Genomic DNA, 22,018 nt, shown 5'->3' on the forward strand with positions numbered 1-22,018 from the left:
AATGCATTATAGACAACATGCAGCAAGGTGTGATACCCCAAACACTGGCAAAGCACCACAGCCTATTATTTCTTACAAAGATGCACGTGCCTAAATACAAAGCTAGAAAAATATCAAGACCAACAATGAATGGGAAACGAAAAAAGTGTTCATACTCTATGGTCCTACTGCAACATTTCTAGTGAGATAGGTTTGAATGAAATTGTAGCAACAGAATACAGTTGCTTAAACAGATTTTTTTTTTCTGGCAGGGATGAGGGATCTCCAGTAGATTGAAAAACTATGTAGTGCCATTGATTGAGAAGGCGTATGGGAAGAGAATTATGTCTGCTGTCTCACTGAACCAAATGAGTCTTTTGATGGAAAAAATGAAGACAATTTTCATCTAAACCAATATACTTTAAAAGTTAACTTTCACTTTACACTAAATAATTAATTTTGAGTTAATGACAAAGAAGTTGAGAATGTGCTTCTTTAATTGGGGATTAAAGACCATTAGAGTCTGAAGTAAAATTAGTAAACAACAAACCAGAATGAATGGCATTAGGTTGAACCTTAATATCTTACATCTGATCATTGTCACTAAATATATGTTAATAATAATAACAGCAAAAGTAACATTATCTTTGTGTGCCACAAAAAACACAGTAACACATCAATGCAGATAGAAGACATTTGTAACTTCAATGTAAAAGTTCGGTTTCAACAGTAATTCCTTCTTTTCGTTGCACATCTGTTCTCGTTAAATTGAATAATGTAGACAGTACATATTCTTTCAAAACCAGAATATTAACTATCTTGTCAGCCTGACTGTATTTCAGCAAAGCCACATTCTTAACTGGTTCATTAAATAACTAATAAACTAAACTAAATAAAAGGCATCAATATTGGAGTCCAAATTACCGGACACGCCTCTCTGGCTTTCACGAATTTTATTGTTGCTACGTTTGCTTTAATATTCTCACTCTTGATCATAATACAAATACTGCCACCTACTGGCCAAATGGTGTAACCGTCGAGTAAAAGATTTGCAAACTGACTCAGGCAAAAGCTGGAGAATATTCTGATATTCTTTCATTCATCTAAAAGCTAACTTGCAAACGTGAGAACATTTATGATGTTCAAAATAGCAGTAAGCAGCCTTGATATTCTGGACTTGTGACTTTAAAAACAAATTCAATGGCTGAAAACCACTAACACAATCTTCATTCTGATCATGTTTCCTGTATAACGAATATCTGAATTAATGTTAATAATGGTAGTTACAGTTTTAAATCCCTGAGCTCTATACAAAGATTTGTTGCCATCTGTTGTACTAATAATTTGGATTATGGGTGGCTCATTTCTAAATGGCCTTAAAAGCCATTTGTTGCCATTTGGTACCAAATAACCTGATTTGAATTTAATGAAACTGAATTGATAGCTTTGATGCTGTTAGTTGTCTTTACCTCAAATATTTTCAGATCTCTTCACTCGACTCATACTTATGAGCTGGTTTGAAGTAGCAGATATTTTGATCAGCTGTGCCAGCTGATCAAAATATCTAAGCTCGTCAGGTCATGGACGAGCTTATGTTAAACCAATCGTCTCAGTAGCCTTTAAATGTGGCTAGTCATCAAGTCACTTTTTAAAGAAAGGTGCTGTTCCAAATCTGATGTAATCAGTTTTCTTTACATGATTTAACATAAACGTAGATAATATTCATTTGGAAACAAAGATTGAGTGACTTCAGTTCAAACTAGATGGTGTTCGTTGCTCTGGCCAAGTTTTAACTGTTCAGTATTTAGGCTTTCAATCCATTTGTGACATTTAAGATGCCAATCACCAGAACCGAAGGAACTCAAGAATTGTGTACATTCCTGCAAATGTACACTTGTCCTATAAGGTGCCAGGGCTGCAATTACAGAACATGTTAAAAATTAGGCTGGTTTAAATTTTAACACTGCATAGACCTGCATGTCTCCACAGTGGGACAACAGTGGGATTTTACTGTAAGCAGGACACTAAATCTTGGAACCCACTTTTAAAACACTTGGATTTTTACTCACATTTTCCTGAGTTTGATGTATAGTTGAGAATTTGAGTATGAAAAGGCAACTTGAATCCAACCAAGAATCCTTTATTAATAAAATATCAAATGTAAAAAGTACTATTTCTTTTAAATATTGGCCATTTGAGCCCAACCCTAACAATTTTTAATGTGTAGAAAAAAAGTGTAGCACTCAATTGAGTTTAAGCACCAGGTATAATTATAATTTCATATTTCTAAGATCTTCCAGTTTTGTTTTCTTTGGCAGTAGTAGAACGCTGAATTATTTGCAGAAACTTACACCAAACAAGAGTCAACAGTTGCCAATTTTATTTTTAAGGAAGTGACAATCTATAAAACAAGACATGTCAAATCAGTGTTTGCTATGCAAGACAAGTTTTTCCCATGTGTCAATGCATTTATGGACCCATGTAATACACTCTTAAGCTTTTTGTAACTTTTGCTGTAAGAGGGCTTCGGTCTTAACATCCCAGGAGGTAGGTTTGAGGGGCTGGAATGTTTAGTCGACCTCCTCAATGGTTGGGCCAGAGGATCCGCCACCAGGAGCAGCACCACCTGCTCCTGGGAAGCCACCAGGCATGCCTTCTGGCATCCCACCAGCACTCTGGTACAGCTTTGTGATGATAGGGTTGCACACCTTCTCCAGCTCTTTCTGTTGGTGTTCATACTCATCTTTTTCAGCAGTCTGAAATGAAAATAAAATTTGGCATTAGGGCAGTTTAGGGGTGCACAGCAGGAGGCTTCCGTCCCCCTCATTTACCTGGTTCTTATCTAGCCAGCTGATAACTTCGTTGCACTTATCCAAGATCTTCTGCTTGTCATCGTCGCTGATCTTTCCAGCAAGCTTCTCGTCCTCCACAGTTGACTTCATGTTAAAAGCATAAGACTCCAGGCCATTCTTTGCAGCCACCTTGTCGCGCTGCACATCATCCTCTGCCTTGTATTTCTCAGCTTCCTGAACCATGCGCTCGATGTCCTCCTTACTGAGGCGACCTGTAAGCAGAGGGAATTAACAAATGCTTGGAAACTGGCCAAGGACAGCCCAAAACCTACCTTTGTCGTTTGTGATGGTGATCTTGTTCTCCTTGCCAGTGCTTTTGTCGACAGCAGAGACATTCATGATGCCATTAGCATCTATATCGAATGTCACCTCAATCTGTGGAACGCCACGAGGAGCAGGAGGAATTCCTGTCAATTCGAACTTCCCCAGAAGGTTGTTGTCCTTTGTCATAGCACGCTCTCCCTCATAAACCTGTTAAGACAAGATTGGTATGTTCACCTCAACATGGCAAGGTCAGACCAAGCTCCTTTCGAGAAGATGACTAGAACATTCTGACCTGGATAAGCACACCAGGCTGGTTGTCAGAGTATGTGGTGAAGGTCTGGGTCTGCTTTGTTGGAATGGTGGTGTTGCGTTTAATCAGGACAGTCATGACGCCTCCAGCTGTCTCAATACCCAGGGACAGAGGAGTAACATCCAGAAGGAGCAGGTCCTGTACATTCTCAGACTTGTCTCCAGACAGAATGGCAGCCTGGACAGCTGTAGAGACAAAAGGAACATCTCAAATCTGTTAGCACACTGGACTCAGTATTTAGGATGAGGATCGCCATGGTAAATGACCTGTTTTGTGTTCTTACCAGCTCCGTAAGCCACAGCTTCGTCTGGGTTGATGCTCTTGTTCAGCTCTTTTCCATTAAAGAAATCCTGAAGCAGCTTCTGGATCTTGGGGATACGGGTGGAGCCACCTACCAAGACAATGTCATGGATCTGGCCTTTATCCATCTTGGCATCACGGAGAGACTTCTCCACCGGGTCGAGGGTTCCACGGAAGAGATCAGCATTGAGCTCCTCAAAACGAGCTCTGGTGATAGAGGTGTAGAAATCAACTCCCTCATAGAGAGAGTCGATCTCAATGCTCGCCTGGGTACTGGAAGACAGGGTGCGCTTTGCTCGCTCACAAGCAGTACGCAGACGGCGGACTGCTCTCTTGTTGTCACTGATGTCCTTCTTGTACTTTCGTTTGAACTCAGCAATGAAGTGGTTAACCATGCGGTTGTCAAAGTCTTCCCCACCAAGATGAGTATCTCCAGCAGTGGACTTCACTTCAAATATTCCATCCTCGATGGTCAAGATGGAAACATCAAAAGTGCCGCCACCAAGATCAAAGATGAGCACGTTCCTCTCTGACCCAACCTAAATGTTCAGCAGGTAAAGCTAATTAGTGAACTGCAGTGATTCAGTTTCACACTAAAATGTGAAACTGATTTCTGCCTACCTTCTTGTCCAGCCCATAGGCGATGGCAGCTGCAGTCGGTTCATTGATTATACGCAAAACATTGAGGCCAGAGATGGTGCCAGCATCCTTGGTGGCCTGACGCTGGGAGTCATTGAAGTAAGCAGGTACTGTGATCACAGCATTGTTGACAGTCTGAAAGAATAAAAGGTAGTTGTTGGCATTTAATTTATAAAATCAGAAAAAACATGTAAAAAAAATAAAATAAAAATTAAGCCTTACTTTTCCAAGGTAGGCCTCTGCAATTTCCTTCATCTTTGTCAATACCATGGAGGAGATTTCCTCTGGGTAGAAGGATTTAGTTTCACCCTTGTATTCAACCTGAACCTTGGGGCGGCTGCTATCATTGATTACATTAAATGGCCAGTGTTTCATGTCTGACTGTACAACACCATCATCAAACCTCCGGCCAATCAATCGTTTGGCATCTGTAAAGAAAAAAAAGCGAATAATGTAACAAGAGAAAGGGAACAGCCTCGCCTTTCTGGAAAGTAGAAAATGTAAATAGCAGGAATCTGCACCTTAAAGGTGAACCACTTGAGTGAAATGTGTTCAAATGTACTTTTTTTTAAAGTAATGAAAACAGGCAAAATGGGAAATTTAGAATTAATATAGACTTTCATACCAAACACTGTATTGGTAGGGTTCATGGCAACCTGATTCTTGGCTGCATCTCCAATCAGCCTCTCAGTATCTGTGAAAGCCACATAGCTGGGTGTGGTCCTGTTGCCTTGATCATTGGCAATGATTTCAACTTTGCCATGCTGGAACACACCAACACAGGAGTAGGTGGTTCCCAGATCGATTCCAACTGCTGGACCCTTCGACATGTTTACTGAGATGGGAAATGTTGACATAGAATTTTAAGTTAGCACAATACTGCACAGGATAGCTTTGACACATATAAAATATAACATAGAAAGTTAAAGTACACTCTAGGTTCATATAAATTTAGATGAAACTAAAAACAACGGCTCAATCTCTGAAACGCAGATAAATTCTTAAAAGGAGGATCAGACAGAAGAAACAGAAAACATAGGCCTAGACTCCTTGGATCTCTTGAGATAGGGAGTCTGTCTGCCAGGCAATTAACAAATTCCTGAGCATGGTTCAAAAGTTCACTAGGATCTTAAAACCTTTTATAATATCTATATTAGAATTAACTATATTTCTTTAAGCATGTTTTTAATTAGTTACTTATTAGATCCAAACTATAGTCATTATTTAGCATTACATTGTGTGCAAGCTTGGTTAAAAATACAAACTACTTTCTTGTGAAAACAGTTTGAGGCAGAGATAACACTGCAGCTGCACTCATATATCAAACTGGACAGCGGCTGATACGAGAAGGGTTGCCGTATATCTGCTTTTGGGGCTCTTTAGCAGGAGGTAATAAATTAACATTAAGACAGCCCACAAAAAGGAAAAGAACACACCTCCTAATGCATATATTTAAATGATGAGATTACGCATTCTATAAAATGATTTGGTTTACAGCAGAAGTTGGAATCTCTTTGTGCTGGGTGAGAGTTTCCCGGAGGATGCATCTTCTGTCTTTTTTACTCAGTTCTTTGTCTCTGTTCTGTAATGTCTTGGACTTTTGATGTTCTAGGTGAGATGATTATTGTAACATTCTTCTTGCATTGATTTTCTCTGGATAAAACTCTGAATATCTGAAGTCTGACGTCGTACGATTGCTCTTTTCTCTCTGCACACTTACACAGACACAGGAATTCGGGACTAAGAATTAATTAACGAGCTAAGATCAAGTTCTTCATCTTTTTAATTCTTAACAGAAACAAATAAAAAAAATATAAAAACAAAAAACAAAAAAAAACACAAGTACATATTTAAAATATACATATGTAGGAATACAGACAATTGTATAATATCCCTTCACCCCAAGAACAAATACCCGGAAAGACTGCGGAAGCTTAACCGCCATTAGAGAACATTCGAGAATGTTCCAGAAACCCCTCCCCCTACCGCAGTGAGAACACGCTGCTAACACAAACGTATAGTCATAATCCTGGCATATAAGCCGTTTAGTTTTAGAGTCGTCACCCACGCTTAAATAATGAATATTAAATTCTATTAGAGCTCAAGTCTTATTTTAGAGATTTTGATATAAAATAAAACATTAACAAAAACAGTAATCACACACCCAAACAAGAAGATCGACTTGCTAACAAAACAAGTAACAAAAAGAATCTTACCAAATCGTCCGGCTGGGGTTGACAGAATGTGCTAGAATGCAATGGGGAAACAGAGACAGACCTCTCTGGGATGTGAAGGATAAGGAACGTTCTGTTTCTCGGAACGTTATATATCGCCGGCATGCCGGCCAATCAGTGTCCAGTCGTTGTGACAGCACCAATGACATTGGTGATATCTGATGACGCTAATGACGATGCTCATCACTTCCCGTTCTTTCGGCTGAAGCCTTTCATAATCACTTTGAGGGAGAACACGTGCGTGAGCATGGCATCCTTTATTGAAACAAAAGGTCACTGGCGGAAGCTCATACTATGAAAGTTCAGCTCATACTGTATGAGTCTAACAACATTACAAAAGGAACTCTTAAAAGTTCCTTAGATGAAAACAGCTGAGTGAAAACATATCTTTCCTTCAATATTGTTGATAATTCTACTTATTCACTTATTGCCCTGATTATTGTTTGGTTCAAGTGTTTGTAACCTTCCAGTTCATTATTGCCTTGATGAGAGACTCTCATCAACCTTCAGACTTTGACTGGTGAGTCAGAAAGTCTGTTTCATAATGTTAGCCTTTAGGGAGGACATGTCTGTAGTTAGTTATTCACCTTGTTAAGAGACAGTTTTTATAATAAGGATGATAAAAACTGATAAATATAATTTATGCATATTGATACTCATTCTTGCTCATACAATATTTTGTTGCAAAAAAATATTTATTGGTAGAAAATGCATACATATATTTATTGGTACAAAACGCATACATATATTTACACTTGGTTTTTTTTGTTTTTGTTTTTTTTAAACATTCTTTATCAGTGTAAAAAGGCATTTTATCAAGAATACATGCAGTTGTGTAGTTATTAGTCATAAAAACCAGCAGACTCTTTCGCGTCACTTCATTTTCACATATTTCATAGGAAAGTAAAATATAAAATTTCCATAGCATGACAGTTGGTCTTCAGTTAAAAATCTAAAAAACATTTAAAACCTAAGAAAGGACAATTTCCTAACAGATACAGGCTGTTCGTACTGTATCATGATTTGTTGTAATTTTCAAATTTTGGCACTTTTATACATTGCATTCACCAAAAACACACCAAAACTGCTTGCATTTGAGTATTTGAGGTTAACACACATGTATATCAGTAGTTTATAATCTTTTAATGACTATCCCAGGATGGTTCATAACTATAATAGTAAAGTTTCTGAGTGTAAAGGCAGGGTCATGCCTCCTTTTATTGTACTGCTCCTTGTAATTGCTATTGACTCTGGAAACACAATTACAGGTTTAGTGAAGTCAGGGAATCTTATTTTATTGGTTAGGTACCTCATTTGACAATGAACTTGACCATGAGGTTCCATCATCTGAAGCTATTAAAGTGAAGTCTCCTTTATGTTGCTTCTTACTGTGGCTTGCATCTGACTTTGCAAGGTCTGCTCTATAGTGGCGCTTTCTTTTTGAGACATTGCATTTGGGTTTGTTACTGAAGTTATTGCTGCTGGATCCTCAACAACATACTGTGCGAATACCGTGTTGAAGAGTCCTGTGAAATAAACAGAGAATTTTACAATTTTTTAAAATTAAAAACAAAGACAAACTCAAACCATGCTTCTAAGAGAGAGTGGAAACGGAAATTGTAAGGAATACGAAATATATCATAAACTTACAGGAACAATATAATCTAAATGTTTGTCTCATTTTCTCTCCATATAGCTAAATCTGGGCATGAATTATGTTTAAAATATTTCCTGGCTGGCTAGTAAGCAGATTGTTTCTGCTACACAACATCCCTACGCTAGTAATTTTCTTCAAATGGGACTCAGTATCATTCTCAGAAAAAAAAAATCAGCCCTCATTTATAAATATAATAAAATATTTAGTGATTGGGTTCCAACTCTATTTGATGAATGAGATTATGATCTCTGCTGTCAAAGTTTGACTACAAATGAAAGGAATCACAATTCACTGCCATACCTCTTCGTCTTTGCCCTTGGGAGTTCTTTTCTTCTTGGCTCGATTTTGACTTACTGCTAGTTTCTGATGGGTCACAGTCTTCATTCTCTGTAACAATGAAAACTGTAAGATGTTTTTGAATGATAAGCACATTCAAATGAAAGCACCATTGTTCACAGCATTTGAAGCAACTCCAGCAGAAATCTGATAATGTATTTCTGCACAGAAAATAAGGACTTAAGATGCTCACCTTTCTTCCAGGCAATGTGTGCTCTCCTCAGCTTGGTAGCAAAGAAAATGACCACAACCAGAAGGGCAAAGATGAGGCATGTCACCAGAAGTACTAATAAGGAAGAGCTTTGTTTCCTTTCTGTTCTCATATCAGGGTCTAGGAAAGAGATATAGCACAGCTCACTAAAAGCCCACCAATGATTCAGCCATGTCAAGACCCTACATTTAACAGCATATGGTATTTACCTGTCATGTTTATCTTTGTAGTATTATGCAGGTTTATGTCCTCTTGTAAATCACCTTTAAAGCCATAAGAAACATTTAGTTAGTGGCAGATTAGTTGTTCCTCCTTTTAATTATTGGAAGTTAATACGTTTTCCAATGAGAGGTTTTGTTGGAAGATAGATATGCCATCTATGGCATCTATGGCATGTCTTATGTAGAGTGTGTGTATGTTTGTGTGTTTCAGTGTGACACACTGAAAGACTAAATAATGTAAAGCGAGAATGAATAATTTGGCTAATGCAGCCACAGTGTGTTAAATTAGGATATCCGGTTTCACCACTAGATGTCAGCAAATGCATTTTCCTCATCTCATCTTTTACACTAACTACAGTATTAAAATGACGAAGGTACCTGTAGTGTTTGTTGTTTCAGAGGTGGTGTCATTCCAAATTAGTTCTGGTGTTATAGAGCTGTGGGACCCCTCTGTAGATAGTACTGTAAGAAACCATATAAATGGTTCAACATTGACATTCAAACTAACTTATTGTAGGCAAAGTTACAGAAATATTGTTTGGAGATATTAGGAAAAAATAATGAACATGTGCAGGTATCAGATTATCACATAAAACCTATGCTGAAACTCAGTGTTCCACCATTGCACTGAGAAGATCTGCACAAATAGTGCTAACCACACAAACCACACATTCTGAGCTCTCCTCATCTGAAACAGATTGTGTGATATCACAACCTACAGCAAAGGTTAGATGACAGTCTGCATTAAAAAGAGAGATATCTGTACTTTCCATCTCAAAAACCCACCACATGTTGTACATGCACCATTTAGGCCTCTTTTTCTCTATTGACCTTCATGTGCAAAGTTTCTTTTTAAGAACCATTTGATAAAAATTTAGATTAATTGAGCTTAGCAAAGCAGACCAGACAGTATTTACATAAATTTAGACAGACAGAAATAACTCAGGATGTGGGTCGTCAGGAACAGGTTAAATAACATACTACACTACTTCCTATGTTATAATTTGTTTAGGGATAGTGCTATCTCAAACTGGTTTCACTGGTCTTGAAACCAATGCTCTTTTTGGCTGAGTCAATGAATGGTAGCTACAAGCAGGCTTCACTCTATCCATTATTTAAAGTATTTCCTTAATTGTCTTTCTTATTTTTCTTTCTTTTTTCACAGTGTATGGAGACAAATAGTTGGATTTTATCCATCAGCAGCCAACTCACAGGAGGAAGCACTGGTTAACAGCATATTTCAACAGTTGGGTGAGGGCTGTCAAAGAACACTAAACCTATCTTTGCTGGCTAGAACGCCATTGGCTACTGGTAGCCCAAAACAGCACTGACTTATCTCAAAACACTAAAAATGTCAGTTGGTTTTGAGGAGTTTTTCCAGGTAAGACTTGAACAACTCCACTTCACTATAAAAGAACATTCTCGCTCTCATAACATGAGTGGAAATTCACTTCTACTGATATAAAACTTGTGTTAATATATTAACACTTTATCTGCAGTAGCTTCTGAGATCTGGTTTCTTTTTCTGCTGTTACTATTTCCTCTTTGTCTCTCAGCTCTACACACTCATAAATAATGGAAATATTATTCAGAACACTTGCGGTATGAAAGCTCTAAAATGACAGCAATTTCACCTACCAATGGTGTTGAAATGTGAGTGAACAGATGTAGCTGGCTCCACAGAAGGTGCAGGGGTCACGGTGAAAGTCTTGGGGTCACTGGCAGTAAGCATCTCATTGGGCACAGATGACCATTCTAATGGGGGATCATTTGTGTTTGTAGTTGAAAAGCGGACTGCTGGGTTATTGCTTATAAACGATCTTGAAGTTGTTCTTAGCACCCTCACAGAACTCTGAGGCTGTGCTGTGGAAGGACTGGAGGTGAATGCATGGATGAGTTTTGTTCCTGTGAGAGAAAAAAAACATTTACATCACAAATATCAGAAACAAGTGAGAGGAAGATATGCGTTGTCATCTGGACAATTTTCAAATGATGTATGTTGTCCAACTTAATAGAGGAAACCAAACTATTTCGGGTCCACAGAAAGGGGAAATGATTTTGGTCTGTTATTTTGTCAGAAGTTCAGAGCTTAAGCTGACAAAGGAGTAACCGATGAGATGCAACCACACTATCACTGTTCCACAAATATCCCAATTTATTGGAGAAGTACTTTCCTGTAAACAGGTTTCAATAAAACATCCTGTCAGTGGGAATATTTTTTCTGCTGGGAGATAATTGACAAAGATGGTAAAAGATGTCAGGAACTCACTCTGTTTCCCAACTTTCTTAAACTGCATCAAAGGCCCGGCATGCAGATCTGGGTGGTGAACAAGGCACTTCACAGTGACTCTGCTATTCTCAGGATAAACAAATAAGATTGCTGCTGTGACAAAGGTTTTGGGTTCTTCATATGTAGTTCCTTGAACTGTGAGAACAAAAAAACAGTGTTCATTAACAACAGCCACTGTGCAGACAATATAACTTACAACAGAAAATATTTATTTATTGTGGGTAAAGATTAGTATTAGTATCACTTTATCATTGTTCCCTTAGAGACATTTTCCTGGCAGATTTCAAAAACTCCATCAACTCCTCTTGTGCTTTTCCTTCTATGTTTGTCGTTTTTAAATCTCAATTCAAAACTACTTTTTCATATTGAAGTTTGCATTTTTTTTTTCTACATACATTGAAATTCAGGTCCATTTTTAAATTTCCATGTGATCTTGGGATGTTGGTTGTTTCCTTTAGCGGTGCATTTTATAGCAGACTTCTCTCCTTCCCTTGTCACTGACATTCTTGGAAGATCTTTAAATGAATGGAAAAACAAGAAAGAAAAAAAACATTAATTCAAATGCTGTTGTACAACTGTGGATTAAAAGGTGGCTGCAAGAAATATTTTGTTATTGGATTACATTATTCAACTCACCCAATACTGTCACCCTTACAGTCTTCACTGACAGTTTGGGTTTATATTGTGTGCATGTGTAAACACCCCCATCTGTAAAGGTGACATTGGCGATACTGATGGAGAACTGTGAGTTGGTCAACTTGGTGATGCTGTATCGTTTGTCCTTTATTGCTAGAAAAAATCCAACAGTTTCATGCCTCTTAGTCATCATTGTGACATATTGTCATTTTCTAAAATGGTTTCACTAACACATATTCCGTACAATATTCACCTGAAACATTGTTGAAGAACATAATATTGTTGTCTGGATCTTTCCACTCAACGATGCCTTTATCAGATTTACTAATAGAACAGTGTAGATCCACAGTGGAGCCCTTAAGTGCAGTCATATTTTGCATCTTTTCTGCAAGTGAAACTGCGACAAAATAAAGGAGAAGTTAGAGTTCCTTGAAAGTCTAAACTTGTAACTGTGGCTACAGCACTTCTGACAGAGAAGTTTGAACCAGGAGAAAAAACATACACCTATCCACTGGAACAATTTCAATAAAAGCGTGGAACAACAAAATAATCTTTCCTTCTCACAGCTGTCCGAAGCTAAATCTACTTTTAACACCTTGACTCAACTGTTCCGCTGTCTGTCATTGCTCTGCCTCTGCATATGTGTGTGTGGAGGTGGTGTGACCTTAAATTAAACACTATAAACAAGCAGGCCCCCTGATGCTTTTCTGCTGTGACAGGAAGTAATGTGGTGAAGTCTCTTAGCTGAGACAGAAAGTGGGCCGGGTGTGAGAGAAAATATAGATTAGATGTAGGCTGCTGAAGGGAGCTTTGAGTGTTTTTTTCTTTCCTATAGGCTAAAACACACATTTGGAAAATAAATTTGTGGGGACATACTGACACCGTTTCTCAAGACAGTGGGCTTCAAAGGCTATGGTTAATTTTCAGTTTTATTTGTTGCTGATGAATGTTTTACAGAGTGCAGTTGTATAAGTGAATTTTTTTTAATTTGATTAGAGATACAGCTCTTGCATGATTCCAGTCATACATGGCAAATGTATTATTTTCTTTCCATTTTGCAAAGCATATGTTACTAGTGAGAAACCTCATGGCACTGTATTTGGGTTAATTGCATTCTTGCTTTTTAGGCTTGTCTTGTAGTTAATTTTTTAGACAGATTGTTGATTTGTTTGCAATCTTGCAATTTATCTCCCTACTCAAGCCAGCAGTCACAACTGGACCATCTACTGAATCATTTGACAAACTGAACATTAACAAATCTTCATAGAAAATTCCTTCAACCTGAACAGCAATAGGGGATGATTCATTTTATTTTTAGAGTCTATTTCTTTAAATGAGTATGTCAGGATTTCTGGCCTAAATATTTACTGACCTTTTTCCAGGAAACTTGAACTGATTTTTGATACGGAGTTTAATTTGATAAACATCTAATGTTTGATTATGTCTTAATGATCATTTTGTGCTTCATCTTGCCTGTGAATCAACTGACAACTTTTTAGCAAACTTAAGTACAATGTAACTGATTAAAACAATTTGTTAATGCCAGCACCAAATTTGTATATGCACAATTGTATCCTGCAAACTGTTTGTGCACTCAGTTTCTCTATAGGAGAGTATCTGTTGTGAAGAAGTACACATGTTCCTGTTCTGCAAGCACAAAACAGTCACAGCAGCTTCTTTATGTTCTTTAACAAGAACATTTTATAAGAAAATCGTGTTACATAGGAGGCCATACTGATTGCCTCAAAATAAGTAAAAGTGAAACCAAAAAACATTTTACCACAAATCCAAATATATAAGTTTACAGAAGATTTCTCTCGCAAGTACTAAAAAGAAATAGATTGAACAAATAATTTTCAGGACCAACTTTAGTGGTGAAAAAGTACTGAAAGTAAACTCACCTGGAATAAGCACTAAGAAGACAATAAGCTGGAGCTTCATTTTCACTCTTTCGTTCTTCCACTTGACTGCGCTTCCTCTGCACTCGCTCTATATGTACTTCACACAGGGATCTTCCATGACATCACACAACTGTGCTTTCCCCTGACTTTTTATTTCAAGAGATTTTCACGTGATTCTAAGATGAAAAGTCCAGGTCAATAGTTTAGGAATCATACATAGTTTTTATTTTGTAGCTAGTTAATATTTAGATTTTCTTGTATTGATCCGTGACAGAAATACATTGTTTATTTTACTTACTTTGTCATTTGTCAGTCAACTAGCAAACTGTTACGTTATTTAATTTATTATTCTTAAATCTGGGGTAAACCTATTTAGAGAAAACCCAATATGCACTGTAAGGAGTTAATAAGATGGTAGAAGATCAATTCAGACAATAACTGCCTTCAGTTTGGTAGTAATTAAAAAAAAAACTTAATTGTGTGTCGAACAAGATTATAGACATTCATCCAATGGACATCTATTCGTTGCTCATATCTTATCCTCGCAGAATTGCAGGGGGACTGGTGCCTGTCTCCAGTAGTCATGGGGCGTGAGGCAGGGTATACATTAAGTTAATGTAGTACCAATTTCTATTATTATCCCTGCAAAGCAGAGATTTTGCTTCAAATAAACACAAAAATGATCTAAAAAGAGCAAATCATGTAAATCTTATACAATTAAGTACCACAAATGAAAAAAACAATTAAGGGTGATTTCCTTAATCTCTCTTTTCAAGTGAATAACCTAATTAATGATAGTCAGATTGATTCACTGGGACCTAATTATTTTAATGTCCACATTCCTCAAAATACTGGATGAGGATGAAGAGCAACCACCATCTTATTGGGTCATTTAATAGTTACTACAAACCACTTCTGTTTGTAGTAATACACCAGGCCCTTACTTTTAAATTGTAGAGAAATTATCATATTTTTTTGCTGACAAAGTGTTAAATACTGATAAAGTTATGGGGGATTTTATCATCCATGTTAACACTTAAAGAGATAGTCTAAATGTAGACTTCAATGCTAGCTGAGGTTTGTTTGACTGTGCTCAAAATATCCACAGACACATTCACTCCTCTTTTCATAGTCTGGACTTTGTGCTGACATATAATATAAAGTGTGAATAATGGAACCTTTTCCTGTTTGACTATTTCTTAGATTATCTTTGAGTTTAATGAGCCAAAATTACATTTTCTGACAATTCTGTTACAACTTTAAATGAATCTTTTCCATTGTTACTTCCCTCTGTATCACAGAAAACCATAGTAGAGTACAGCCATCTCCTTTTTGGTCTTTCACAAAATATGTAATGTTACTTCCACATTGCATGTTGCATTAGACAATGTAGCCCCCTTAAAAAGAAAGTAAGAAGGCATTGGACTCCCTGCTTTAATTAAAAACTATGTATTTAAAGCACAATACTAGAAAATCGGAAGGAAAAAGAGCTTTACACATCTAGAGGAGTTCTACTTGACCTGGAAATAAAGCCTGCTGCTATATAAAAAAGACCCTTTGCTGAGTAGAACAGCATGTTTCTCATCATTGAAAGAGGAAAATAAGAACAATCCTAGGTTACTCTTCAGTACAGCGACTAAACTTAAACAGTCATGGTTCTGTTGAGCCATCCAATTCCGTAGCTCTCATCAGTAATGACTTTATAGAATTCTTATCTATCCTTACACCCTAACTATCCCAAACAAAAGTCATAAAACATAAATCAAATTAATATTTTACACACAAATGTACACTACATTAAGAACACATTTATCCATCCATTAATACACGCACGCTTACCCGTGTAGTGGATTCGTGAGGGCTGCTGCAGGGACCCTGGACAGATCGCCAGTCGGTCGCAGATTAAGAAAACAGATATAAACAAATACTTGCTGGTGTTGAAATTCAAATAATAGACTTTGATGCTGTGAATGGTACACCTAAAATAAATAAAATCTAAAATATAATAGCCTTTGCCTTATTTAATAAGGACTAGATGGAAAAGAGGTTTGGTCGGTAACATATTTAGTCAACAATATTGGCCAACGTGGTCCGTCCATTCACAGTGCACTTTTGTTGTTTATTTGCCAAATGTTTTTCTTATTATTCACATTGTTAATATAATTCACAAACAAATTAAATGACTTTTGAACTTCTAACAAGCCAGTTGACCTGACTCAACTATTATCATTGTTTACCATAATGTCTTAACCAGTAAACTGATTGGTGTCCCACTGTTCCGTTTAGAAATTCCAAATCTATTCTACCAATTGCAATCGATTCGTAAACTGCGCTACAAAGACCTTATATATGCAATTATTGCAAAACCCAAAGTGATTCATTTAAAACTTTAAATGTAGCTTCAACCTGGACTCACACAGAAAGTAGGTTTTAGAAAGTTCATTTGAGAAGAAATAATCTTCGGCGCTCGGACTCCGGCAGTAGACACTGTACTAACTGCCAGAGAATGATCCAGTGTTCAGTTTTTTTTTTCTATATAAAAACCTATTTGAATAAAGTCACTGGATATATAAATTAAACCTATGTGTAAATTCTTCATTTCACCTGATCATGTGCCTCTGTCCAGCCTTGCAGCGCCAGTGCCACCCTTCATAAACTCCGGCTTGATGTGAGCAACTGCTCCTCACCTGAGCCTCCATCACCTCCACCTGGTCTCCACCTTCGCTGAGCTTACCTTTAATCTTATGTTTGTATTAAGACTTTGGAACCAAACAATGTTTCTGTAATTGCTTGCTTTATTACAAAACAGTAACAGTTGATTCTGTTAAAACACAAACAACTTAGCCGTATGGCAAGTTTGTAAAGAAAATTTGTATTTATTCCAGTCATTGTTCAAAAGGTATAGGAAACATTGAATTTACACATATAAAATATTGCAAGTTATTAACTTAGCTTGCATTTAAAATTTTTAAAACAAAGTTATCCAATTGCTAAACAACTACGACTACTTTATTGGTTCTACAGCCAGAATGTAACTTTCTATGAAAACTAAATAATGTAAATCAACTGAGCTACAACTAAAGAAACATTCAAAAAATGTATATAATATTGAAAGAAAACATTATGAAAAAGGATGACTGAACAAGTCAAACGGCAAATGTGCTTCAGTAGAAATGATTTAAAATGGCATGTCACAAAAAAAAACAAAAATAAAACAACAACAATGTGTGACAACTGAAATGTATGAAAGACTGTACAAAACAACTAATATTCTCCTAGCATTCAGTACAGGCATTCAGGGCAGTGTCCAGGTATGCCATCAGAGTAGTAACGAGGGTACTCTCCTCATCTTCCATTTGAAGCTCACACTCTCTTTATATTGCCGGTTGCAGAAAGAACACGTTACAATCGCAAAAGGAATCCGGTTCTCTGCCTTGAATGACTCCGAAAATTTACCGTTAATAAAAAAAAACAATTTCATGTAGTTGAAATCTAATTTCACACGTTTTAGTTGAAAACTAAAACATGACTGGATGGTCCTTACCATCCAGCCAAGCACAGAAGACTTTCTTCCTGAATACTGGGTCAGACACAATGGCTTCAAAGCACTTGCAGGTCAATTCCAATGTGAGGTAAGCTGTGTTTCCCTGTGCCAGCATCACCTTCTGAAGAACAGCTTCAAGTATATTCAAAGGCTTCTGAAAATAATATTTTTTTAAAAAAACAGGTGCATTGCAATACTGTCATCCCGGAAGAATGGCTATGACACATAATTATGAATGAATCTTACCTGCAAGTTTGGCGGTATCCTTTGAACCTGCATGGTGAAGAGCATTAAACAATAATTAAGACTTAGTATCTTATCCTTTCCATCTCTGATGGTATTAAAATGCTGTCCAAAAAAATAACAATTTAGGGTTTTAGTGTCACTTACACAAAAAGATACAAATCAAAATGACTAGTTATGTGTAAATTTGAAAAGTTAACCTCAATTTGTGGCTCGGTTGCTTTGGCATAGGTGTGGTCATCAAAATATTAATACAGTAATATTTAGATAATACAGTAAAAATATAGATATTTTCTAAATGAAAGATGAATGCAAGTTAAAATAACATCAAAACAGCTTCAACCCTTTCAATTGTTATATCCTGATTTTCTTTCAGACTTACAGAAGTGCACTGAGGATGGACATATTACAAGTTACATGATTCGAAACTACAAAGTGATGAATTTTAGCTTCAGCTTACCTTTTGCCCTCTCATCAACTTTTTTCCGCTTTCTCTCCTTTAGTAGTTCTTCTCTGGACCTTTTAAAAAGGACAAATTGAAGGTTTTCTTAAAAAAAACAACTGACATATATGTAACATGATGTGGTACAGTGCACCATTATTGTTCTTAATTCATAGGGAATTTTGTCAAGAGAGTGAGAAACCACCATCTTCGTATTGTCATTATATCATTCTGTGGACATCACAGGTTCACATTTAATGAAATCTCCAACAGAAAGCATCGACTCTCATCTGTTTTCTTACCTTGCTGACATCTAATGATGCTCCCATCACAAAGTACACTGGATACTGTTCAGAAAAATTGTATTATTATGTCTATACAAACCATACAACAATATGGTGGGTGGAAGCAGATGTTACCATCACTACAAACATTCCACAGTTGTTGGACAGTCCTTTTTTCGGCAATCCCTGTGGTTTTTACGAGAAAATTCAAAAAGGGGGAAGAAAAATAATGTGTCATTACTTTAACAACAAAATTCAGGTAAAGGACAACAGCCTACCTGCAGTGTTGATTATTAACATTTAAAGCAGAAATGGTTGGAAATAAGCAGTCTTGTAGCTCTGAAGAACCACAAGTGTCCCATCATAACGTCTCACCTCAGTATCACTGCCAACAAATTCTGTCCATGGTCTAGATGACATCTGAAGACAGACTTCTGTTTTTACAGACAAAGTTTTTAAGTTAAAAATGAGCAAGGTATATTTCACAACATAACAATTATAAACATGTATGAGAATTTAAGAAGGATGTGAAACAGAACGGTCTCTTGATGGTCCAGCTTTAACCCATGTTTTGTTTAGTTACAATCTCCTACTGCTCTGAAGCATATTTGTCGGCTCCTCTCCTTTTATTGTTTCAGGATCCCTAATCACAAGGACGCTGTAACTCTAAAGGGAGCGGAAACCAACTCATCACATAGCTACTGCGTCAGTTGTCATTTACTAACTAATACACAAATTATCTTGCACTAGGTAATCTCGTTCCAGACACAAAGTCTAGCAGAATATGTAGTGAATCTTCACAGTGACAGTTTTATTGCAATCCAGCAACTCAACGAAGCAGAGCTCCTGGTCAAGAGATAACCCTTCAGGAAAACATTGTCTCTGCTTTCCATCAGTGAGGCCTTCTAAGAAAGGAATCAGAGCAAATCAACAATATAGAAACATTCTTAATCCTATAAGGAGCTTAAACAATAAAAGCATAAAAGAAGATACTACTGTAAGATTATATGAGAATAACAAATATTGACTAATAATATCACAATTTCTCCAACAGTAGCCTTTAACCTGAATTCCAAGATACTCAAAAGAGGTGAAATGACCCAAAGACATTTTACTACAATTTATGGTTTTCTTAAATATTGAAGCCACGCCTCCTTCTTTTTATGTTTTCTATTCTCACTTAAAAAAACTTAGTTAGGAGGCGCTGATTCAATTAGTACAATTTGGTCATTATCGTCATTCAACCATGTTTCTGTCAGAGACATCAACATTATACTCAGTGATGAAATCATTAATCAATAGAGCTTTAGCACAGAGTGATCCGGTATTTAAAAGAACTACTTGTGACTTGTATTCTTTCCTTTAGGCACTCTTTTGTTTCATATTGTAAATTAGGACCGCTGTGTTTCATATTTCTGGTTTTTGTAAATTTTCTTGAAGTGATCTGGACAGGTAATGTCCTGTTCTGCAGAACCCGGGGGCCAGACACATTCTGGATGGAGACAGGTATAAAAATAATATCTGGTCCCCGGCCTCAGACCTCAGAAATGCAAAGTGATGGATCCTCTGGAAAGTCAGGAGCAGGCGGCTTAAATGTAGTGAGGTCTGCTACTGAGCGCTAAGAAGAGACGTACCGAGGCGAACCTGTTGATTCATTCCATCTGTAAATTTAAGAAACTCTGGTCTAGAAGAGATTTCTTCATTGGTATCTAATGAATCCTGTGAATGATTGGAGGAGCAGAGAGGGAGGGGGGAGGAGCAAGGGAAGCAGTCGCTCCATCTCCAGTCGATTTATCAGCTTGTTTTGGAATATTATCCTCCTGATATGCGGCGGGCTCCATCCTAGTCAGACATCCGTGAGCCTGTTCTTCTGACGCGATGATCCTGTTGCTGTCCTTGTTGATAAAACAAAAAAGGTTTGCAGTGAGTAGCTTTATCCCATGTTTATTAAGATTGCATCCTCCTCTTCCAAAAAGGAGAAAGCGCTGCCAATAGATCCAGAGGTTATCATGAAGGTCACTGAACTGGTAGAGCAGCTTTTAATCAGCCATTTGTTGATCGTGAGCAGCCTGGAGTGTTTTTCGTCTCCCTATTGAGGTGATGGAATGGACCACTGAGAAATAACTTCATTTTTAATTTTCCCATAGTGTTCAGAAGAATATTAAAGTCCTTTTTCAGAATCTCAGACTTTTGCTTTGCCAGATTGTTGGCTCCAACATGCACAACTAAAGTCTTAATATCTGGCTGATCAGTGGTTAGAGAAAGCAGTTTGTTGGTTAAATCAAATACAGTGTCACCAGGAAAATACATCACTCTTGTTTTCCTTGGATTGCAAACATCACTGATTCCCTTTACTGACTCATGTCCAACAATAAGCACTTTTGGGACGCCTTTTGTTTTCCTGGTGGTCACTTTGTCCTTTGGAGCTTTGGGGGATGGATGTGTTGGTCTTGCCTCATTGTTGATGTTTGAAGGCAAAGTTTCACTCAGAGGCTCAGGCTGGAGTGCAGAAAATCAGTTTTTCAGTGGGATTCCCACAGAGTCAGAATGTTTTGAGGCTCTTGCTGGTTGCTTTGTCCCTGGGAGCTGGGTCAGCGGGGTCAGCGGGGTCAGCGGGGTCGGTGGAGGCGTTTTGGTTGCAGCTGCTTGTTTGTCTTTCTTTGGCGGAGCAGGTGTTGAAGTTGAAGGTGGGTTTCGGCTCAGAGCCGGCCACGCTGATTCGTCCACCTGGACGGTTCTACCTGATAGTCGTCTCATCGAATCCGCAGTGCGAGATTCCCGTTTCGGCTTGGCACCCAGAGCGTTCCAGGGTGAGCTGCTCGGTGCAGCTCATCCAGTTAAGATATCAATAATGTAAATATAACTATAAAAACTGTCACTTTAAAAATAATCCACAGGCAGATTTATCAGTAAGGACAAAAGAGAGCAGGATGAGCTGTTCCTCCTTGAGCAGTCAACAGCATTCTACCAGGGCAAGCAAAAGTGAGGGGTAATCTATTATTCAAAGTAAAATCCTTAAGGGTTGGTAGGAATAATGGGATAATCATGACTGATAGAGATTTATATAAAATTCAAAAGACTGTGGGTGGTAATAGTTGCATGAATGGAAGGGGGAAAGAAGAAATATCTCAACTTAGAATTAGTCATACTGGACTTAATAGTTCTCTTTTTAGAATAGGGAAACATAAAACAGGGATTTGTAATTATTGTAATCAAATGGAAACAGTGGAACATGTTTTATTAGAATGTAATAAGTATTCAAAGGAACGTCAGCACTTAAAGTCAATGCTAAATAGAAAGAAAAAAGGATTTTCTATGATAAATCTTTTAAGAAATAAATCAAATTCTGTTAGGAATCAATTAGATTTTTAAAAAACACTGGGTTGTTTAATTGTATTTAAAGTATGTATGTATGTGTGTATGCATATGCTTATACACACACATTCATATACGAGTGTGTATGGATGTGAATTTGTACATTTGTGCATACCATTGAGGTGTGTATTAATTTATTCCCTCTGAGATCATTAATGACCACACTCCACTCTGTTAGGTGGCAGTAAATGCACCTTAAGTTGGTTGCCATCCGCCAATAAAAATCAAAAGAACTGGTGAGGAGGGAAACAGAGCAAGCAGACAGGCCATACCATGAACTGTAATAATAAATGTCTTGCC

At 37.3% G+C, this 22,018-nt stretch overlaps 2 protein-coding genes across 2 annotated transcripts; both read right to left on the reverse strand.

Moving 5' to 3' along the window:
* Positions 1–2,344: 2,344 nt before the first annotated feature.
* Positions 2,345–6,689, reverse strand: hspa8 (heat shock protein 8). Its single transcript, XM_055023463.1, has 9 exons — positions 6,561–6,689; positions 4,970–5,179; positions 4,567–4,772; positions 4,327–4,479; positions 3,689–4,244; positions 3,388–3,590; positions 3,104–3,302; positions 2,811–3,043; positions 2,345–2,735 (listed from the first exon to the last, which is right to left on the reverse strand). Exons 2-9 carry the CDS (start codon positions 5,172–5,174, stop codon positions 2,550–2,552), a joined length of 1,941 nt encoding a protein of 646 aa, XP_054879438.1. The 5' UTR covers positions 5,175–5,179; positions 6,561–6,689; the 3' UTR covers positions 2,345–2,549.
* A 583-nt stretch (positions 6,690–7,272) lies between these two features.
* On the reverse strand, positions 7,273–13,878 carry LOC129353999 (cytotoxic and regulatory T-cell molecule). Its single transcript, XM_055023465.1, has 11 exons — positions 13,831–13,878; positions 12,183–12,326; positions 11,930–12,082; positions 11,689–11,808; positions 11,273–11,428; positions 10,642–10,908; positions 9,382–9,465; positions 8,992–9,045; positions 8,765–8,902; positions 8,536–8,622; positions 7,273–8,104 (listed from the first exon to the last, which is right to left on the reverse strand). Exons 1-11 carry the CDS (start codon positions 13,868–13,870, stop codon positions 7,935–7,937), a joined length of 1,413 nt encoding a protein of 470 aa, XP_054879440.1. The 5' UTR covers positions 13,871–13,878; the 3' UTR covers positions 7,273–7,934.
* Positions 13,879–22,018: the final 8,140 nt, after the last annotated feature.

Source organism: Poeciliopsis prolifica, unplaced genomic scaffold (genome assembly GCF_027474105.1).
Source record: "Poeciliopsis prolifica strain line A6 unplaced genomic scaffold, Auburn_PproV2 SCAFFOLD101, whole genome shotgun sequence".
NCBI lineage: Eukaryota > Metazoa > Chordata > Actinopteri > Cyprinodontiformes > Poeciliidae > Poeciliopsis > Poeciliopsis prolifica.